This window comes from Marmota marmota, unplaced genomic scaffold (assembly GCF_001458135.2).
Source record: "Marmota marmota marmota unplaced genomic scaffold, marMar, whole genome shotgun sequence".
In the NCBI taxonomy this organism is placed as follows: Eukaryota; Metazoa; Chordata; class Mammalia; order Rodentia; family Sciuridae; genus Marmota; species Marmota marmota.
Window position 1 is genome coordinate 1,456,151 of NW_026000057.1, and position 23,472 is coordinate 1,479,622.

The 23,472-nt window shown below is 37.3% G+C and overlaps 1 protein-coding gene across 3 annotated transcripts in view; it reads right to left on the reverse strand.

The window, feature by feature from the left end:
• Positions 1-23,472, reverse strand: part of Inpp4b (inositol polyphosphate-4-phosphatase type II B) — a 729,464-nt gene that overhangs the window by 200,442 nt on the left and 505,550 nt on the right. For all 3 annotated transcript variants that reach the window (XM_048813449.1, XM_048813450.1, XM_048813451.1), the window contains 2 exons: positions 6,359-6,470; positions 2,174-2,246 (listed from right to left, as the gene is read on the reverse strand). In XM_048813449.1, the coding sequence (XP_048669406.1) occupies positions 2,174-2,246; positions 6,359-6,470 (185 nt within the window). The remainder of the gene's footprint in view (positions 1-2,173; positions 2,247-6,358; positions 6,471-23,472) is intronic.

Sequence of the window (23,472 nt, forward strand, 5' to 3'; positions counted from 1 at the left end):
GATCTTTCCTAATATAAAATGACTCATAAAATATTTGTGATAAATAATCTATGGTCAGAAAGCTTCTTGGGTTTCCCTGGACTAAAGACATTTAGTAATAGCTTCAGAAAAACATGGAATATCACCACCAACTGTCACCACCATGAATGGAGAAAAGCATTAACCCACAGTGTTTCACTCCACCAAGTAAGTGCACTTAAGTGCAGAATTCAGCTGTTCCCATGAATTCCACATCTGCTGTCTTTGTCTTATAATGTACACATAACAAGCAATGATCTAGTAATCTCAAAGAATATGTGTTTCCAAAGTGTACAGCCTCTAGACCTAGGTCTTAGGAGGTGTGGATTCATTTTCCAGTATTCTAACTCTGTAACTTATACCTTCGGTCCTACATTTGTTTACTTAGGAGTAAATTTTCTCTTTTGCTTTGAAATTTAACCAATCAGTATCTTAAAAATGACATTTCTTTTTGTGTTGAAAGGTAAAGGTTTAACATGAATGAAACTTTCAATTATGTGATAATTACAGTATAGATGATGTGAGTGATAACATGAGTCATTCCAATTGTATTTAACATGAACTCAATATCTGTCACACTCAAAATCATTTTTCAAGAAAACATGTCATAAAATGAAACAGATCATATGAACATATTAAAGTAAAGGACTAAAGGTTTAGTAAACCTTCAGATGAAAAAATAATCATGAACAAGACCCTTTGATAACACTTCAGATATTGAACCACACTGATAATTTACAGATATTTTATGGTTTATGGATGATCTAGCTGTCTGGGTAGACCATTCAACACTGTTATTCACATCACTTCTGAGATTAAATCTTCAATAAAACATAACCATCCAAACAAAAAACTCCCATACCATTTGTTCAAGGGTTGAGAAGCAGCTATTCTTTTCTGACATAATGCTTCATTTGGCATAAGTAGGGTTGATTTTTTTTACATGTTTCTCAATTAAATTTAATTTGATTCCTTTGTGTGTATAATACAAAGGGTGTATTCTCTTCTTCAGTGCCTATTATTAGCTGCCCCTAATAAACAGCTAATAATTTAGAAGTTATATATTAGTAAGTCTTTGAAGTTCTGCACCATCCATTAATCTGATTTTCATGCTATCTATGTTGCTATTGCAATGTAAATAACACAGCAGAACAAGAAAAATATAGAAGACTTATTTTACTGTGACAGCAACTTGGGAAGTAGTGGCATGGCCTGGGACTCAAGAACAAATGCCTTAGTACAGAAACTGGTGTGAATTCTGTACCCACTACTATTTACCAGGTGGGGGACACCTAACGATTTCCTCATCTGCACAGTGTTGCAATGGTAACACCTTCCCCAAACATGTGTTGCAGGACTGTCAGAGGCATCAGGTATACTGCCTGTCACCATAGCAACCATTATCTATTGATAATGGTCATATTAACTTACATTATCCTTCAAAAATAGTTATGTAAGTTGACATTCAATATTATCACACAAATCCTAACCACACCACACATTTCAATTTTATACATAAATGCATTTAATACATTGTTTGATGCCTTGTTAAAATTGCAATACATGACTATGAGTAACAGACACCTGCCTGAGGATATTCAAATGTGGTTTTGAATTTTCCTATTGAATTCATTTATCTTTTTTTCATAAGTTTTTCTTAGTTGTAGATGGACACAATACCTTTTATTTGATTGATTGATTGATTGATTTTTATGTGTGATACTGAGGATCGAGCTAGCCAAGTACTCTACCACTGAGCCCACAGCCCCAACCCCTTATCTATCATTTTAACAACATCATTTTATGAAGTATATAATTACAAAGTCAAACTAGATAAGAGGTTCTCTTTCTATTTGTCTGTTAGTGTTTGTTAAAATTGCAATACATGACTATGAGTAACAGACAAATATTATATTTCATATAATATTCAGTTCCATGGCCAAGAGGTCTTCTACATATAGCTAAGGTATTTGTCTATGTTTCCTATGGAATTGTATACTCTGCGTCTATTCCGCTGGCTCTACCTGATTCCCAGTTCTTTATTAAGTGCTCAGAAGTCATTCTATGGCAAAACTGCCCAGTTTCAGAGTTAAATTCATAGAAAATTCAAGTGAATTTGACACTCATATAATTATCCAAAAACTGAGTTACATACCTGCATTCAAAAAAGGTAAGTTATCTTTTCCACTCACACTTTGTGGGGCTGTACATTCATATACCAGGGCACACTAGGAGAAAATAAGAGAGATAAATATATTTGAAAATAATCAAGATGAGAAATGAAATTACTTTTTGTTTGTAAAAAGAGAAAAACATATCTCTACTATGGAGCTTGTTTAATTTATGATTATTTGCTCAAATGTATATGTAAGACATTTGTACTATACAATTATAAAGTACATCTCAGTTCTGGTTGAAGCTATGCAGGGAAGAAACCAAACAGTTGGGGAATATCCTAATGTTCCTAAGGAACTGTAACTAACAGAGGACACAGGAGGTTGATAAGAGACCAGGGTTCACATAAGGCAGATCTAGAATTCATTTCTTCATATGAGTTTCCTTCTATCTCCAGCCCGCAAATGGGGGGATTCTGGGGAAGGAGGAAAGTGAATTTTCTGGCAATATGTACCAGCTATAAACAAGAGAATGTAAATAAAACAAGCAGGAAAAAAATACCCTAGAAACTTGTTTGGGTAAGTATCTATGGGAAGCATTCATCCTCCTGTAGGGTCTGCTTGGCTGACCTCAAGAGAATGCATAGGAGTTAGAAATGATGGTGGAATGTGATGATCATTATTATCCAAAGTACATGTGTGAAGACACGAATCGGTGTGAGTATACTGTGTATACAACCAGATCACCCTCCCCAGGAGGTTGGACCAGAATTCCTTGGGCAACTTCCCAGCTGTTCTAACACTTGTCTCCTCCCACCCCTGGCCTGTCTGTCCTCAGGGCCTGGTCCCCTTTGGGAATCATGAACACTGAGGTTCCCATTAAAGTGGGAATTGTTTCATGTTCCTTAAACTTTGAGGAGGTAGGTATATAAATCAAAGCACTGATTCAAATGTTGCCTTCTGTATTTTTACAGTCTACTACTTATCCCTCTATCGTAATGTTCATCAGATTACATAGTAACTTTGGGGTTGGCTGAAACATGAGCTTTTGTAACTATTTTACTGAGGTCCCAGGATAAATGAAAGAATGAAAAACTGCAAACAGCTCTTAACATTTTATACCGTCTAAATCATTTTTCTGATCAACTGGAAGTCACAGGTGGTTCCCTTCTTTTAACCCATAGCTAGTTTGGAAATGCACTTCTCAAATCACTGAAGCAATGTGCAATGATGCTTGGACATACTTAAAATTCTTTATTTTTCCTCTTTCCTATATTTCTTCTACTCCTTTCAGACTCTACAGGGCTGTTAAAATAATCTTCCATAAACACTATATTCATCATATCAATGTTCTGCTCTAGCATGTATAATGGGTATTTACAGACCAATCAAACCTAATATTCTCAGATGGGTCTGGACGTTTTCCCATGATTTGTCCCTGATACCCTTCCACGTAATAACTAGATATATAGCTACAAGACATCCTCATTTCCAAAAGAAGAGCATTATCAACATAACTTACAGGAAAGGTGAGATTGAACCCTTCGAGTAAACTCCATAATTTATAGAGACCAGGCCATTATTCTGACACAGCTTTCCTATATGAGGCAGTCTGTCTCCTTGTAGTAAAAGATGGCTTCATGTTTTCTAATAGCAGGAATGTATTATTTTGCAAAGTGGACACAGAAATGTGACCTTCACATACTCATATCTCCCATCCAAACTGGAAGGCAAATATTTAGGACAATTTTGACCTAACGGTCTTCTTCTATTGCAATTTTACTGTATTTTAAAATTCTGCTATTTATAATGCTCTCAAAATTTAGATTCAGGGCAAAAAATAGAAAGTATCCCAAAATAGGTACTCCATTAACTAATACTAATTATTTCCTTACCAGGAACCAAACTAATAGACACACTAATCTGGGACTTTTTAGCCTCCAGAACTGTAAGAAGGTAAGTTCCTGCTGTTCAAGCCACCTGGTCTAAGGTATTTTGTTATGACAGCACAAGCTGAATAAAATAGGTTTCACTACTATCTGCTTAAATGGACATGACAGATAACATGCATCACTCTCAGGGAACAAACTACAATGCTAACAGAAATTTCACTCCTTCATTCTCAAATTAGGCAAAGCAGTAAAAACAATGCTATTTTAGGGATGACTTCTATTTCAGTTTCTTTCCCTTTTCACATATGTCAATCATTCAAGACCTAAATCACCATTAGTAACAAATGGTGTTAATACCCTTTCTGTGGATTTGGGGTTAGCAGATCTACAGAAGGGTCCATCACTTGTAGTTCTAATATAATACTCACCCAAAATTCTGACCACATTTTGAAAACACTAAGAAAAGTTATTTCCACATATTCTTCTAAATATCATACATATTGCATCTTAATATGTTTTTCACTCAATAATGAGTTTTATAAGGGATTAACAAAAGACTTGATAGTTACTTTATAAAATATTCACAAAAGGTCAGTTTTTTTTTTTTTTTTTTTGAAAATTCCAGACACGACAGAGATGCTGCCATCTTTGGTTTGGTGCCCTTCTTTGTCAACTTATGACTCATCCATGGTGTCTACTGCCGCCTTCTATTTCTAGAGTAGCTCAGTTACACCTTTTTGTTTTTTTAAAGTTCTGATGATTGAGCCAGAAGTAGGACTTAGGTGGGGCATTTTCCTAGGTATCAAGTTCTCTCTCTATGAAAAGAGCATGATTCAGTGTGTACTATCTCCAACAGAGACAGTCTGGAGGCGAAGGGCGGGTGAGCTGGAGGAGAAAGGGGAAGTGGCTGGGAGTAGAGCCAGGAAAGCAGCTCTGCTTTGAAATGGGAAGGGTTTCTGCTACTGGTCTCCTGGTCCATGGCTACAGGTCCACGTATGGTAATCTGTCTACTCCTGCATCCAGTCCCCCACTTAGCATCTAAATCATCTTTCCCTAAACTTGATACAAGAGTTCATGGGATGGTGACCAAGATGAATCTTATATGGGACTCCAAAAGGAACAATGCTGGAACGAAGGGACCAAACCAGGACAGGGGTCTTGAATGCAGAAACCCAGTGAGGAGCTCCTGCCAAACTTCGCCCCAGCCCTAACATTTGCAAGTGACCTGATTTAAACTTTAGGCCTTCTTGGAATATTTTTATGATCTATAATAATGTCCCAATGGGAATGTGAGGGAATAAAGAATAGCAAAGTTTAGGGGCAACATAGAAGATGCTGGCTGATTCTGGTACAAGAAAAGTATTTTTTTGAAAATCTTAGATATTTTATAAAAAATAATTATTTGTTAAGTGTTGGATAAACATCTTCTTCCATGTCAATGTTTCCTAAGTATCAAAATTGAACATGCTCCAAGATAAGAAAAATAAACTAGAAAATACATCACAGTGGTCTTATAATTTTAAAATGTTCATTTATGAAAAGGTAGGTATTAAAGTATATAAAACAACTCATTTCCTCCCTCCCCCCAAAAAAATAAAAATCCTACTGGTATTTTTTAAATATGTTCCTGTGCTTCAATTGCTTCCATAAAATAGGCAACTGCATTCCTAACAAAGGAATTTAGGTTAATATTTATATCAGGTGTTTCTTTCTTAGGGAAAAGGAAGCAATAGGAAGAGAAAATTCTGTACACATATTTGTTTGCACTGAGCCTTTATCATGGGCTTCAAAAAAGCTGCTTCTGGCTGGCGTTGTCCCTCCGCTAGAGCTGTCCCTCTGCAATATATTATTTCCTGCCTCTCTCTGTACAATTTCACAAGGCACGCAGTTCTTGTTAAATCTGCCTTCTATCACATAAAAAGGAAATCCAAATTAAAATTGCATCTCTTTCCAATGAGACCTCTGGGAGGAGAGAGCACGTTACGTTTTGGAAAAGCCCTCCCAGAATCTTCTGTGCATCTCATGCAGGGTTAATTATGACAGAATGCAACCATGATCAATACTTTTGTTCCAGCTGAGAAGAGGCAGTGTCAGCAAGGGAGCTGGCAGTGAAGAGAAAGGTGTTTCTGAATGGTGCATAGCCCGGCCTCGTTCCATACAAATGGACCCTCTGGTTCAGAGGATGAAACACTCATGTAGTAAATTCCAGAGCTGATTCTCATTTAGCTTTTGAATAATGAGATTTCAAACCCCACAGAGTGTTAGTGATACAGGCATCTGGCAAAGCTGATCCTTTCTAATTTAATTTGTGCAAGGAGCTGATTGCGATCCTACCTTTTGTCCCTGCACATCTGTTGTGATGTGGTCGGCTTCCCCATCCTCGATCTCCCCCATCTTCACGACACTGACTTCTATGGTGCCAACCACTTTGCCACCATCTGAAGTTCTGCAAGCACAAATCAATGAAATTCAGAGGTAAGAATCTTCTCTCTCTAAACATGTTCAAATAACACTTGTTTCTGAAAACCAGTAATATTGCTATTTACCTTGTCTTAAACATATCTGCTAAAAAAAAGCAAATTATATTACCTGTATTGGTATTTTTAATTTCAAATGAAAATTAGAAATGAATTTATGAGATAAACTAGATCAAAAGCTACTTCAAGAATAAGAGTCTTCCTAAAGAGTCTCAGGAGCAGCCTCAGGGAAAGAACATTGTGTCTCCAACCTGTAGCCATCAAATGTCTATAACAGCATAAACCATCGTCCCTCAATCCCAACTGCATGACCTAGAGTACTTGCCTATCCCAAAAAATAGAAACGAAAATAAATAACCATGTATCCATCTATGGCTGAGCCACTGGCTACAAAAATCTAACTTTGTACATTTTTCCCTAGTGTATTTTCTTCTTCTAAGATAAAAAGGTAAAGAAAATTCTCTCCTAGCAAACATTAGTTAAGGCACATGCAAAGCAGAACATAACCTAGAGTTTATTTAGTATGGCCTCTTATTTTTCAGACAAAGAAGTTGATACACAAAAGGATAGGAAGACTAGCCCAAGGTTACAACATAGCAGCCCTGGATCTAGTCTTCCTCAAGTGCATTGGTCATTGAATAACTCTTCTAAATTTAAAGATAACTTTATTAGATTTTTATCATCATTATTTTCATCAGCATAAAAGCATTATGGTTAGCAATTACTATGGAAGCCAAAGATAATCTAATGAACTACCACACATTAAAATTCTTCTGTTTCTCTTTCTGGGCAAGAAAACCTTTATAATAAGTGCTGCCCTTATACCATGGAAACACTGTGACACATAACATGTTTCCCTCCAGTCCTACTGTGAAAGTAGGTTGCATGTTACCCCACAGGTCTGACATGCTGCTGTACCTTCTCTCTAGCCACTCTGACTGAATGACAGTGATCATGTGACACTTCATTTTCTTTTTGAGTTATGTTCTTTTCTGAAATTTGCTTTTCACTTTAATTGGAGTACGAATGGTGTATCTCTCTTATCCAATCCCTTCTAAATGTTGCTATGTTATTATAAGAGGTATCAGAAAAGAGGAATAAAAAATCAGTACGTTTAACAAAAAAGACTCATTAAAATAATGAGGAAACTAAGTGAAAAGGAAGCATAACTACATTACTAGGTCATGATACATTTTTTTTTCCAGCAAAATAATGGGTACAAATTAAAAGGCACCTTTTGAATTATGTTTTTACGAAAATTAGAGTAGGAAAATATTAATGTACACAATGAAGGTCAAAATGCAATAAACTAGAGATGATATAGATAGAAAAAAATTGACTTATTAGATCAATATTTACACTGAAATATGAAGTAAAATGCTAGTGGGCTATTTTAAAATCAGTGGCAATTATCATATTATTGACACAATTATTTGACATTAATACAGAGAATTCAAACATTCATCACCATGAAGATACACACAGGAGACGTTATAATCTGTGATACTGTAGAAAACTATATTAGCTCCAATTCTGGGATAGCTTTAAATAACTCATTACATCATTTTCCACTTAAACATGACATAATGACTTTTCATAGGCATTGTGGGGCATACCTTGGCATGATTCTTCCAGCCTTGGTAGTGTAATAAAAATCCTCATTGATAGTATGAATTTCTTTTTCTTTTTTAACTAGAGATTTGCAGACTCCTCCCAACAAAAATAACCAGTTAGCTAAATGAATAATGTTATCTTTTTCTTCTCAAAAGGAATTGTTTAAAAATAATTCCTTAACCAAACTAAGCTAGCTTAACTTCCAGGAATGTAAATCCTATGTGTAACATTCTAAATTTTTTTTTTTGACAAACTAATCCAATAACACACCTAATGAGTTAGAACAGTAGGTAAAGCTTTCCCAGCCACTTCCAGGGCTGTGTAATAATTAAAATGACATCTGTCATAATGGTGACAAGTGTCATCTCAAGGACTGGGCTGGGCAATCACATAACCATGTGAGGCTAAGTTTTCCTCATTTGGAACTCAATCCTCCTCTCAAGGATTAAATTCTGTGCTCATCACAGTGCCTAGGAGTTGTACTTATATATTAGCAGCATCAACAGAATCATTAACGACATTAATGCATCAAATCATATTTAATGTGATTCTCCTAAGAACTGTTACTCAAAAAAAATATCTAAGATTACAGTAAAAAGAGTATAGGATCTCATGGCATGTGCATTTCAAGAGCGACTGAATGCTCACTGGAGATACAAGACTTAGTGATAATGGATGATGGTACAAAGCCCACATTCCTGGTCATGCAAAGAATACAGATCTATAACTATCACAGTCCAAGTAAACCTTTCAAAATGCTGAGAACATAAAAAAAAAAAACAATACACAATGGAAGACAACTTTTGAGCTATAATCTTTTGTAGTTATCTAGCTACTTGTTCAATGATTTGTCTGCCTTCTGGGTTTCCAGTTTTATCTCTTATTGGCTTCTACTTAGTCACTAAGTAGAATTAAAGTCAGGAATTTGCTTAATCTAGTGATACCACAGAATTCTAGAGTCGATTTCTCCCCAAAATTATTTTAGATACATAGTTCTTTGGAGTACCCTAAAGTATATCTCCTCATCTTATATTTGTAGAAGATGAAATGTTGAACCCAGGTTAAATAAACTCAAAAACAAACCATATAGTGCCCTGTCACTGAATTAGAATATAGAATATAGAAGCCAATTCTTAGTATAACAATTTACTACACACAACAGATATCAATGTCTTGCTTCAATCCAGAAGGTCCATTCAAAGATGACATCACAGAGATTTAGAAAACAAATTTACTTGTAAATGATTAATTACCTATCACCCAACAAGTTGGGGAAACTTAGTAATAACAGCTTAACCATTATGCATCACTGTTTATGCATCATGTTTTAACCAATAGAAATTCATCATATCTGCATAGAAGATATATTGAAGAGAGTTCCGGGCTAGGAATCAAGAAACCCAAGTTCTACTTCCACCTCAGCTACTAATTATCTATGTGACCAAGTACATAAAATTTAATTTCTCTGCATTTCAGATCCTTTTACTGCAAAATAAAGGGTTGATCTCTAACAGCTATCCCACACTATCAGCCCTTGAACCCCATCCTCTAGCCACTTCTATGATTTCATAACAGCCATTCTAGGCCATTACAGGTTAATATGGATTCAAGGACACTCTCAAGCACATTCTAGCCTCTCCTCCTTAATCCCACCTTCCGTCCCACTTCACCGCCCCCAAAAAACAAACCAAACCAAATGGGTGCTAAACCTGAGGAATAAGTGAACAACAAATTTGACTGAACCCAAAACAGAAGCAATCTTCAGATCCTTTCCTAGCAATTCATGTGACAATACGATGAAGTGCTCTTAGAAATATCTCAATCTACACCAAGAAAAGAAAAAGAAACTGTCATTTCAGAGACTGTATTGCCGGATCATTATCACTGTTGAAAGCAGAGTTTCATAAGAAAAGACAAAGTGGATGATAGTTCACGGCCACTGTTGTATTTCCACCACAACATCAAGGTCCTCTTTCCATCAGACTTAAATATTTAAGCACGCCAACAAGATGTGGAAGACAAGAAAGGGGGATTTCAGCAACACAAATCTACACATTTTTCTCACTTAGGTTTTCAGGTACATAATACATTAGTAAATAAGCTCTTTAAAATATGCTTTTAAAATGACTTCCTGAAGTGTCCTAACATTTTCAATCTCATATGCTGAAACATGCACAGATATTTTAGAAGTACATATACAAAATGCAAAATGTTCTTCTCAAGTACAATTTAGTGTACCTCATTCTCTAAACTTTTTTCCCCACCTATTTCACCACCCTTATTACAGGAAAAGAGGGGGAAAAAGAGAGAGGGAGAAAAGAAAAATAGTTCCAGAAATGTTAAACAGCAAAATGTAAATAACTTTTCTATTTTGGAAATGTCGCAGAGATGCAAAGCAACAAATGACTCTGTAAACATCAGGGAAAAAGCCTCATTAGCACTGTCAGTCTTTGTGAATATGAAGTAGCACCGGTACATACCCAGGAATCTGCAGCTGCCAGACGTGCTTGACATTGAAACCATCTAGACGTGTAACTAGAAAATGAAAAGCTCACCCGGACAGGAGAATAAACAAAGGCCATAAATGAACAGTCAGTCAGTCAGTGCACCCTGATGATCTTTTTTTCTGGCACAATTATACAGCAGTGCTAACCTCATGGAAGTGAGAGTTCTCTATGTGTAAGTAAGAACACCTCTGTTCTAGATGAAATTCACAAAGCCATAAAACTCTTTCAAACTTATACTCAAATAAAACTTTTAGTAGTCCTTAATAGGAATGGCTTACATATACCAAAATTTAGTTGGTTTTTTAAAATATTTTCTCCTTATAGATTCACCTGCAGAAATTCCACCCACTGTCATGGAACTCCAACGTTCTTGTAAGATGAACCACAATTTTATATTCCCAGTTCAATCCCAATTTCTATTTCTAAATTACCTTGGTCTTGATGTCATTGTTGAACATTCTAGAAGCTTGACACATAACCCTTCATTTTTTCAAACCCAAACTCACGCAAAAGCATGTTATCCTAAAACCAAAACAGAAAGCACTGCTCCCTTTGCCTTTTCTTTATCCTCCCGTCACTAAGCCCTGATTCTTTCCCCATGATGTCTCTTACATGTATCTCTTCCCAACAGCAACATCCAGATAGATCACATCTCTTATGTTACACTTGAAGAATCTATTTCTGTTCTCCAGTATCTTTCCCTTCCAAGTTTTCTGCCTAAGCTCTTCTTTCACTGTTTTATTTTATTTTTCTCAAGTTAAAATTCTTCAGACAAAGCCCAATCCCTATCCAGAGAGGAGGGACTAGATAGCAACAGTCTTTCAAGGCCTGATATCACGATCTGTCAACTTTACAGACAGCTCAGTATTTTTTGGTTCAAATCGATCCACCTCATCGCACATCATTAAATAATGGAGTATGATGTGGCGGAAAGCGCCATGGACCTTGAGTACCAAAGTTCCTAGCCAAGGTGCTGGTTCCCTATATAGTAAACAGCTTTGTAATTGGGAACAGGCAGCTCAGCTTCTAAAAAGGTCTCCCAGCTTTAAAATATGAAGACTGTAAACCATCCACTTACCTCACAAGATTTATGTAACCCAAAATAACAGATTTTAGGTTTAAATGTAGAAATGATTCTATAACAAATAACACAGTTACACAGCCTGGGCCACAAATCTTCAAGAGTACATTGTACAAATAATAACCATCCCCTTTTTAGGACTGTAGATCCCTTTTTAATGCTGAAAATGAAACCGCCCCAAAATGAGGAATACCACTAATACAAATTTCACCCTCGTCAGACACTATAAAAATCTGTCGTTAAATTATATTTTGAAACTTGTTTCAATAATAAAAGTGAAATATAAACCATCTCCTTGGATTAAGAATCAACCCATCAGCAAAGTGAGAAAACAAGGTTGGCGTCTTGGGAATGCCATTGTCAGGAAGCTAAAGCAACTAAAATTACATCAGAATTAATCACACATCTTGATCTGCCAGTATGGCTTCAGGCAGCTTAGGAGAAGCCCTCTGTAGCCCATCACACACATGGAACACAACTACAACCCCTGGACATGGAACAGTTACAGTATTTGAGAGATTTGAAAACAGCATCAGGCAAACATGGGGGTGAGGTGGACCAGCATCTCAAACACCTCTCAGCCAGTAGTGAGGCTGAAGTTTCCCCCTCCAGTATCCCTTGACCTAGACCCAACACAGCCTCAAATGCAGAGATCAGCACTGGTGTAAACAGACAGGGATCCAGGAAAAGGCCTCTAGGGAGATTGAAACCAGAGGGTTCTACAGGACACCTGATGAATCTACAAACATCTAGCAATGAATGTTTGGAATCCAATTATTTGTTTCTTTCTTAAAAATTAAAATGCTTTGTAATGGACAACAGATCAGTGGTTGCTAGGGGTTTTGTGGGTAGACATAGGAACCAACAGGGCAGCAGAAAAGAGTTTTTGTATCCTAATTATATTGGTGGTTATGAGAATTTATTCGAGTGTTACAATATTCATAGAACTGTACAACAATAAAAAGTCAGTTTTACTCTGTTAGTTCATGAAATCAAAGAAATGAGAAAGGATACAGCCATTTTCTGTGATGATAATTTAGTAGACAATAAACACATTAATTTGGTCTGGGAATATAAAAGCCATATTTATTAAAAGGTTATCCTCTTCTGTGTCAACCAAACCTAATTTCTGACATTTACTAGGGATGCCAGAGTCAAAGTGTGAATTTTATCCCATCTGTTGTGATTTTGAAATACCTGAAAACCTTAGAAATCTCACATATAAAAAAAAGAAGAAGAAGAAGAAGAAATTCGACCTGAACAATGGAAATGACATTACTGTCATCAGAATGGACAGGAAGATGCTTATTCAGGGGGAGTAATACATTTACTGGACCAATGACTCCCCACCATGGTGTAAATCAACTGGCCTCCTCCTGCCTGAAATCGCTCATATTTAGACTTAGGAAAAGAAACCACTGCTTAGATTTTTGTTGCATTTGTTTTATCATATTTATTTCCTTGCATTTTTAATTTTGAGTAAGAAAAAGGGAAAGAAAGGAAGAGAAACTCCACATTAGCAGAGGCTATTGAGAGACGAAGGAAATAGGAGCAGGGATGGAATAATGAGATCACACAATACCAAAAATAATTATATATATATATATATATATCATTTAAATCTATTAGAAAAAANATAGAGAGAGAGAGAGAGAGAGAGAGAGAGAGAGAGAGAGAGAAATCTTTATGGCAAAGGGAAAACAATACTGACAGCTAAGGAATTTTGCTTTTGCTCCTTCAATAATTTTTTTTTTACATAAATGGCTTGTAAATGTCACAAAACTAATCAAAATGCTGTTAAACACTGTGAAAACATCCATACACAATACACATGGAGAACTGAAGTATTAAATGATCAATTAAATATTAATGAGGGAACATTATTTAATATTCATATTTTCAATTGTACACTTTTATCAGGTTTTCTTGTGGTTTTGGATTTTATGTCAGTTTTTAATAGTAAGAAAGAGTATAAAAAAAGCTAGTATAAAAGGTCAAACTTATACAGTTTTTGAGCGTAATTATAAAGGACAATGTATTTCAATCCTGTGCAATCAGAAATTCAAGAGTTCTAAATTACAGGAGGCAGGTACTCTGAAACTGAATAACTCTTATTGCCTATATTTTTATGCTTAATTGCATTTTGATTTTTTTTAAATCCTCTGTCACTCAATTATAAAATCTTCTGGTTTTCAAATTTTTATTTTCTTTAATCTGATATATCCTACTAAAAACTTTTCCAAATGCATAAAACTCCATAAAATATAAAAATAAGTTCAAAATTATAGAAAATATCAGTTTCAAACCTTTATTTGGCACCTACTTGTACTATTAAGTACTATTCCATCCCAATACAACAGAGAAAAAAACAAAAATTTCTACCCTCAGGAATTTACAATCTAGGGGTAAACTAGTGAGAAATATATCAGAATATGATAAATGCCCAGAACAAAATGTAAGCAGGGTAAAATGGTAGAGAGAGGAGAGCTGTTTTGGGGCTGCTACTTTATGGTCAGTGGGAGAAAGTTCTGTTTAATATGATGATATTTGGACACATGCCTAAGGAAAAGAAGAAAGTGAGCCATATATCTTAATTGGAGCAAGATCTTTCCAGAAAGAATCAGATGGTCCAAACGCCTTTAATTGAATATGGTTGCCATAATCCAGGAATGGCATATGCCAATGTGGCTAAAGCTAGGTAGGTAGGAAAGAGGGGACAGGAAGACCAAGTCAGAGAGGCATGTATTAGTTTTCTATCTCTGCATATCAAATTACCACAGACTCAGTCTTTAAACAGCACTCGTTAATTATCTCACAGTTTCTTCAAAAGAGAAGTTCAGCCAGACTACTCTGCTTAGGGTCTAAGGAGCTGAAATACATCTAGACGCAGACCGGGCTAGACGCTCATGAAGGAACTCACTTCCTGTGTTGACTGCTAGAATCTATTTCCTTGTGGCTGTGTTGACTGGGGTCTCCATTTTCTTGCAAGTTAACAGCCTGCATGATGCTCAGTTCTGAGGCCACTCTCAAGGTTCACTTCTTCAAGGCCAGCAGGAGAACTTCCCTCTCTGGTCTGCTAGGACTGGGTCTCAGACATGGCTACCCTAGCCACCTATATGAAATTACATGAGTGTCTATCCCACTATCTATGGCATAGAAGAGAAGCCTGTGAAGAAAGTGAATTTCCCATCATATTCAGGGGAAGTTGGGGACAAACCAAAGATCATTTAGATGAGTCAGGAGAAATTTGGAGAAGCACGAGGTGGGTCAGAGATTAGTTTTATTTTGAAGGGAGAGCTTATAACATACTGTTGTCCTTGGTTAGATGAAAAGGATAAGAGAGAGTGGAATCCAAGTCCACAGGGATCTGGGCCCAAGCAATGGGAAGCAGGAAATGCAGGTTCCTGCAAGGGGAGACTGTGAGGAGAACAGGTTTTCAAGGGGAGTGGTGGGCAGTGGATGGGAGGCACTCAGTTTTGCCTATTTTAGATTTGAGGCATTATTCAAAATTGAATTATCATACCTTAGTTTATTGTGAAGGTCAGGAGCCCTAGGGTTGGTCAACCATCCACAGTAGAGAAGGCGCTGATTTCAGATAGGAAGTGAGGGTTCATTACATAGGAGGGAAAGCAGACGAGGTGCGGATGGGTTGGTAAATGTGCTATAGAAAATCGTCAGATTCCTCTTCTTGTTGAAACAGAAACCAGATAAATGAGTTGAGAGAGAGGATAAAGAGAGTGATTTTGGAGGTCTTAGAGATGTAAACATCAGCATCATCAGAACATCAATGCTAGTGACTGGGGAAGAGATCCCTGGAAGAATGTACAATTGGCATGCATAAGCCCCTGGGTCTGATCCCCCTACAAATAAAGAAGCATAGACGCTATTAAAAGCTTTGAGACTGGGTACAGGAGAATGAATGAAGAGTGAAAAGAGAAGAGTCCCTACACTAAAGGGAGAAACAGGACCCTTCCATGCTTAGAGGTCAGGGTGTTGAGGAGCAAACAGGAAAAGAAACAGACAGGGGCCACAGTGTTAGGAGGAGGGAAAAAAAAGTCTGGTGTCCCAGTACCTACTGCAAAACATGTTTTAAGGAGCAAGCAACTGACCCACTGTGTCGACAGGCCATTAAGAGGGGCACTGAGAATTATCCTCTGGATTTAGCATCATGGAGCAACTGCAGATCATGACCAGTGAATAAAGTTCACTGGTAAAGTGGCAGGGATGAGAGGCTGAGGAGGACAGATTCAAAAGACAAATCAAAAGAGGGGAAGCAGAGGCAGCTCTTGCAATAGTTTGGACACAAAGAGGAGCAGGGAAATGCAGCATGAGTTGGAAGGAAACAGCATCCTGGTGTGGCACTGTCTTATACTGACAGATATCTACTAGATAATACTTAATGAGGCCAGCCAAAAAGTTACTGTAGTGACGTTCTGGGTAGGTAAGGAGAGGTGGAATCTAAAGCACTGATTGTAGAAAGGAAGCCAGAGTTCATCTCAAAAGCAGGAGGGAAGGCAGAGAAGACGCAGACAAGTTGGTAAATTTGGCTTGGGAAATTGTTAGATTCCTCTTTTCTGTGAAACAGAAACCAGATAAATTAGCTGAGAAAGAGGAAGAGGAGAGAGGCTTGGGAGTTTCAGCAAAGAGGTGGCAGAAAATAATGTTCCCAGAGATTGGGAGAGTGTGACCCAGGAAATATGTGGGGCTACAAGGTTAGGAAACCAGGTATCTAGGGGTCACAGGCTCAAATGCAGCTTGTAAGCCCCCTCAACTACAGGAAAGCTCCTGCGGAGTGGGTGAGCTAAACATGGGCTTCGCCAGACTTTGTTAGTGTAGTTTTGTTTTTCATTGATAAGTTAATGAGGTTATGTCTTTCTCTGGGAACATAGTAACAGGAGAGAGGCACGGGAGTTGAGGGTATATGTGAGGGAGTTGTCTTGTGATCTCTCAGGGATGGGCTGTGGAATTTTCACCTAGATAAGAAAGGACATGGGGGAGGGGCCATGAATGACCGAGCAGGAGCACAGCACTGGTGTGTCAGTGCAAAGAGCAGCCAGAGCTTGTGTATCAGAAGTGGGGAGGGGGGAGTCCGCAAGGGGGATGCTTCAAGTGGAGACACTGGAGGATTAGTGATGAGACTCAGGGAAGGCCTTGGGAGCGAGTTGCTGAGGTAGGATGGAGAAAATCCTGAGAGGCTAATGAACTGAAAAGGTCATCCATGTGGTCCTGCATCCAGGAACTGAGAGGAGTGGCGCTGAAGAGAGACCCAGTGTGTCACAAGCTAAAATTCTCATGAAATGGGGGGAGGTGATATCTGGGGGTGACCTCAGTAATGTGAAGAATTGGATGGTTTGAGGCCATGAGCCACAGTCCAGGGTAACTTCAGGAGATGCCTATCCTATCTCAGGTATGAAAGGCAGGGCTACAGGGAGAGGGCAGCTTCCAGTGAAATAAAGAGAAATGACGGAGGGAGGGGCACTGGGCTGAGGGTGGACCTCAGGTTATCAGAGTAGAGCTGAGGAGCACAGGCTACCATGGTCAGAGCATGGGGTGCACCAAGGGGAGCAGGGTGACTGGCCATGTAGATGAAGGATGACTTAGGAACTAGACTAATGTTATAGCAAAGCACCTGAGAAATAGTAGCCATTAATAGTCACAATAAAGAAACTCAGCTTAGCTAGGCGACATATGCAAGACAGGTTGGCACTAGTTTTAAAGGACTATAAAGACCTGAAAGTTCCCATTTTTTGGTTTTAACTTATTGAACTACCTGATCTTAGTCATGCATTACTAAATCACCTAGTAATTATTTTAGAGGTCAAAATGTGACTGATTCATAGGTCAAGCAGTCTATACTGAACAATAAAGATTCTTACAGAAGGTGGTTTTTTTTTTCCCCTAAAAGGAAGAAAAGTAATTAAAGAGAAGTTCAATATTTCTGCCATAGAAAAACTATATTGCTTTTATTCATGTTAAATAAATTCTGAAGATCAGCAAAAATAAATCATCTTGTACTAGTTTTTCAACTTCAAGTACCCAGCAAAGTTGCCTACTTCTTTTTCTGAATTTCTCACTTTTAAGACATTATTCCAAGAATTCTGATTATTAGTGGATATATCTATTATAACTCAAAGGTCTTCATCATATCTCTAAGAAAGAATCAGTATAAGAAAAAATATGTTTTGGGTATTTGGCAGACTGAGGTTATAACAGGAAGTAGAAAGATATAAAACTTGAAAGTCATGGGATTAAAATTTTCAATTCAAAAGGGATTGCTATGTATCCTTCTGTAAATTTTCAAGAAGCATAATGAAATGTGTTCCTAATAAAAGATTTGCTGGTTTTAGATAACCCTGGATGTAGCCGTTCCTTTTTTCTGTTATTCTGAGATAGATTCCTTGGAACTCAGTTATTAGGTTTGGTGAAAATCAGAGAATGTAAAAGTCAAGAGTAACTTTTAGCATCACCCAGTCTATTTTGTAAAAACTGAGTCTTCTGAAGTGCTAGACCTTATCCAAGAATGGAAACAGTCAGATGACCACACCCAATCTTTTAACACTTATTTCTGAAGACCAAAACTCAAAGTGGTGGTAACTTATTTATTAGTTGCTTGGTCAATAATTGTTTTTTTTTAATTTTAAAATCTTCATAAAATCTATCAACAACCTACTCCTAAACTGTGAGAAAACTTGTTTTGTGTTAAAGTAGTTAATCTTCCTTACAGGCAAGAGACATTCTGGGATGGGTTGATCTCTTCTTTTAAATTTTCTCCTTACTTGTTTGTTCTCTTAGACTGTATTCTCACACAGTAGCACAACCTTTCCTATGTGTCTCTCCTCCATGTTTGGACTTTAGTTATTCTTTATGCACTGAGAGAATTGTGTCTTATGAGCATCTTCATCTTCTTCCATTAGATTATTCATATAATCTCGAATTTTCTGGTCTATAATGTGCTTCCAAACTACTTCCCATTGCATTCTTTCTGAATCAAAACTGGGGAAGCATTAAGTTCTGGGAAGAATAGTCAACTTTTCATTCATAACTTTCTCCACAGTCTCAAAAACTTGATTTCCTGGGTATTTTTGGCAAGGACTGCATCCAAATACAAAATGCCTTCACTATATCCTCTGGGAGTTCATGGGCATGAGCTGCACAGACTCTCATAACCCCTTTGACAAAGGCATGAGGAAGCTGACAAAGGACAGCTGTGTCTGTCACCAAACCATCATCCTGTATTGGGATGTGCTGTTTTTATTTTTATCCTGCAGTATGACACATTTCCAGGCATAGCCTTCAGCTTCACCTTTTGTATTTCACTGGCTATCTCTTGTAGAAGGTCTTACCCTTGAGAACTTTCATAAACTCTATTCTGCAGAACAGAGTCCCACACCTGGGGCTTGGCACAGACCTACAGCAATGCTGTGACCTTTGTCTTTTGATTCTTACTGGTAAAAACAAGAAAACATTATTGATATAATAAGAGTTTGAGCATAAAAGTCTATTCAAAAAGATCACATCAGAATGTAGGAGCTCTTGGTTTTAGTTGGCTTGGGTTGCCATAACAAAGTATCACAGATGGGTGGGGGGCTCAACCAACTGAAATTTACTCTCACAATTCTAAGGGGCTGGAAGTCTGAGATCAGTGTACAGGGATAGCTGGGTTCTGGTGAGGACTCCTTCTGGCTTGTAGATGGCTGTATTCTAGTTGTGTCCTCCCACTAGGGAAAGAGAACAAACACTCAGCCTTCTGTTCTTGCAAAAGTACAGATCCCAGGAGCAAGGTCCCATCCTCACCAGTTCATCTCTTGCCAACTCCAAAGGGCCCATCTTCAAATACCAGCACATTGGGGGTTGGGGCCATATGAATTTGGAAGGGCACAAACATTCAGTCCAAATATTTGAAAACCTCAAACTTGAAAATTTAGCAGAACAGAACTTAAAACTGCCCATTATTTATTACTTTTGCTTCAGTGAGAATTCCCATGAATTACATTTATAAATATCTGGAAAATTTTATCTTAATATAACTTTGATTACTAAATAGGGACCATCTTACTTCAAATAAGCTTTTTGTTTTTATTGCAGTATTATAAATTGCCCTGCTCATAAATTATCTTCTCTCATCCTTAATTTTTCTTTTTTCATTTTCACTGGAATGTACCAACAATGTAGAGTTAGATAACTTAACAATCCCAAGTCAATTTTTCTCATCTATAAAATGGGTATAATTATATTACATTCCTTATAAGATACTTTGCAACTTAAAAACAAACAAACAAACAAAAAACAACACTGTGCACACACTCAGTAAACTTATTTTCCTGGTAGTACCTTTGGAGAAAGGTACTTCCTTTTTGGAAGCAGCAGACCTGAGGGGATACAAGAATATGGCTATTTTGAATCCCACAGTATTGCTTGGGTTCATCTTCTGCCTTGCTGATCAAGTTTTCTGCAGTGTCAAATGGCTATTTCTTATTTTCAATGTGTTTAAATATAAACCATTATGTTTTTACCTTCATGATGTACTTTCTTCTCCATCCTGTTATTGAGTAGACTGGCGTGTTGAAGGACTTTCCTGGGAACACTGTACACTTTCTAAAATATTCTTTCACGAATGGATTTTAAAACTTTTTCGTGATGATTTTTCTCTATTTGCTTATTCAAAAATGTACTTCTCTTGATAATAATTTAAAATACTTTTCTAGGCTTCAAAGAGTTGCTTCAATATTTTCTTCATTCGTTTGTTCTTAAAAACTGAACTCATCTAAACTTGATAACGTTTAACTGAATTTCCAATTTTTCTCTTAAAAAGAGTTTCTCTGCAGCCTCCCATGCTCAGCATTAGCTCTGTTCTTCCCCCAAATCTAACCTAACTTCTTAGATTCATTTCTGTTTCATTTTTCTCTTTCCTATTAAACATGCATGCTATCATCAATTTCTAACTATCCTTTTTTTCAAAATGAATCCAGAATGGGACTCTGCCTCACCACCTCTAAATCACCTCCCTGGTTCAAGGCATCAGCACCCCTCACTGCAGTAGGATGGAGTTTCCCACCTGGTTTTTCTGCTTCTACTCTTGTCTTCCCTACAGTTGGTACATTCACGACATAAGTCAGAGCATAAATCAGAACATGCCACTTCTCTGTTCAGAACCTTTCTAGGGCTCTCAGCTTTAGCCAGTGTAAAGGATGAAGATGTCAGCTGGATTTCATCTCTGAACCAACTTGACTTTGTTACCTCTTTGGCCTCATTTATTTAACTCTCCTTCTTACTCTATTGATTCAACTCTTGTCTCATGGAACAATAGTGTTCCTTGGATGAACCAAGAAAACTCCTTCTTTAGGGGCTTAGCATTAACTATGCTTCTGATTCTTCAACGCCCCCCACCAACCAACACCATCACCACCACTCCCAACCAATATCTGTGTGGTTATTTTCTCTTTAAGGAATATGCTCAAATGTCATCTTCCCAATGAGACTGGCCCTAAGCACCCACTGAAAAAGGCTGCCCATGTAGGTGTGAGGGAGTCTATGACCAAAACCAATTTGGGAGTTTTTGGATACTCATTTTCAAAGAGAAGAAGCTCTTCAGGGCTCAGTGTTAGCTGATAGTGGTAACAGTGATCAGTATATATTGGGGGCTATGTACCATGCACTATTTTCAATTGAATCTCATGTATTCTTTTAAAAATATCTCAAATCAACCTTACAAAGCACATGCTACTCTTGTTCCCAGTTACAGATAATGGTAAGACACCAGAGAACTCCTATGTGTGCCTGTTTCTATAGGCTTCTTTGGGTCCGATCCTGAAGGGCTATCTTCCAGGAACACAGAAGTTATCTAATATAGATTAAACCCTTTTCCTTGTATCATTAATAATCAGGAACTCCAAGCAATGCAAACATTACTTTCTGCACACCCTGTGCCCGCTGTTCCCTACACTAAGTCATACAGGGAGACAATCCTCAGGAAACTAACACTAGGGATCAGGAGCTCATCTAATTAGAATTCTTCAATTTAGAGAGGATAAAACTAAAGCACAAAAGTCTATGTTCTGAAGTTGCTGTGTCTAGTCAGTGGCAGAATGAGGACCAAAATTCTTTGGAGTGATGTGACTTTGTTTGCAATGGAACCTCATGAGTCAATTTCATGTGCTGATTATGAATATGTAAGACCTTTCCCTGGAATGAGTATTTATGAGCTATGATGAAATGTTACTTGTTCTCTACTCTTAGTTTCTCTTCCAGTTTCATAGGTACCCAGCATCCTATGCCTAAAATCAATTTCAGAAGGACTTCCCCCTTACCACTTAGAAACTCATTAGCCCTGATTTCTGGCTCTATCTCCCTATGGAAAAGGTATTAGGTAGAAAGTCCGTAAAAATTCTCTTTGAAGAATGGACCTATAATATATGAAAAAGGGAAAACATTCTCCAGAAAAGATAAATATTCCCATTTTTTATTCACTTTAGCCCTGAAACTCAAAGAATATTTTGCTACATCAGTTCATATCTATAAATAGTATTTTGGGACTCAAGGAATTTAAAGATATTACAAAGGCAATCTTTGAGAAAAATAATACAATTTTATAACAAATATTATAAAACCAATTCTATGTAATTTTACCATTTTCCTTCCCTGGAGCTTCATATATCTAATATTGTCTCAGATATTTTTCAAATGAACTTGGCAGGAAACTATAACGTCAGCTGACTAGCACTTGATTCAAGGACTCATGGGGATTCTGGGAAAGGAGAGATGGAATGAAAGAAAGAGGAGGGAGAAAAAATGTTTCTTTTTTCTATTAAAGTTAAGGGGATCATTTTAATATTGCTTATGAACCTATAAATGATGCTTATCTCAGCGGTATTCATATCATTACTAGACGGATTGGGAAATTTAAGCAAGGTCATTAACTCCTGGTGATGGCAAGGGAGCTGTGACTTCCTTCAATGTCACAACGTCAGGTTCACCCTCCATGATTTAGAGGCCTCTCCACTTGGGCAGAGGATCAATCTTTTTTTACTGGTGTGAGAGGCAAGTCTCAAGAGTTGAGAAATTTTGTGTTAGTTGGATGTTTGCCCAACAAACGAGCAAACTCAAGATCCCTTAGAGACCATCTCTCCTATTTATTGTGTGAGACTCTGGAAAATCTTCCATTTGATTCTAGATAAGAGAAAATAATTTCTACTAAACACCATTTCTAAGTTTAGATTGGAAACTTTCAAGCCAGCTTTCACTAAGAAAGACGGCCTCAGAAAAATACTGGGGGAGAAGAAATAAAATAAAATTCAAGTTATCTGCACTGGTCTTCCATGAGCACACAGGATTAGAACATGCTTATTAGGAGAGTTTAAATTTGTTTTTATTGGTCAACATTTATGTTAAGCTCTGAAGGACTGCTTGTTTACTTCCTAATTTACATGTATCAGTGTTAGAGATAACATTCACTATTTATCTGCAAAAAGTTAATCTTTTGCCTCTTTTTTTTTAAATTTTTTATTGTTGGTTATTCAAAACATTACAAATTTCTTGACATATCATATTTCACACTTTGATTCAAGTGGGTTATGAACTCCCACCTTCACCCCATACACAGATTGCAGAATCACATCAGTTACACATCCATTGATTTACATATTGCCATACTAGTGTCTGTTGTGCTCCGCTGCCTTTCCCATCCTCCACCCTCCCCCCTCCCCACCTCTCCCCTCCCCTCCCCTCCTCTCTCTCTACCCCCTCCACTGTATAACCCTGAGGGTCTCCTTC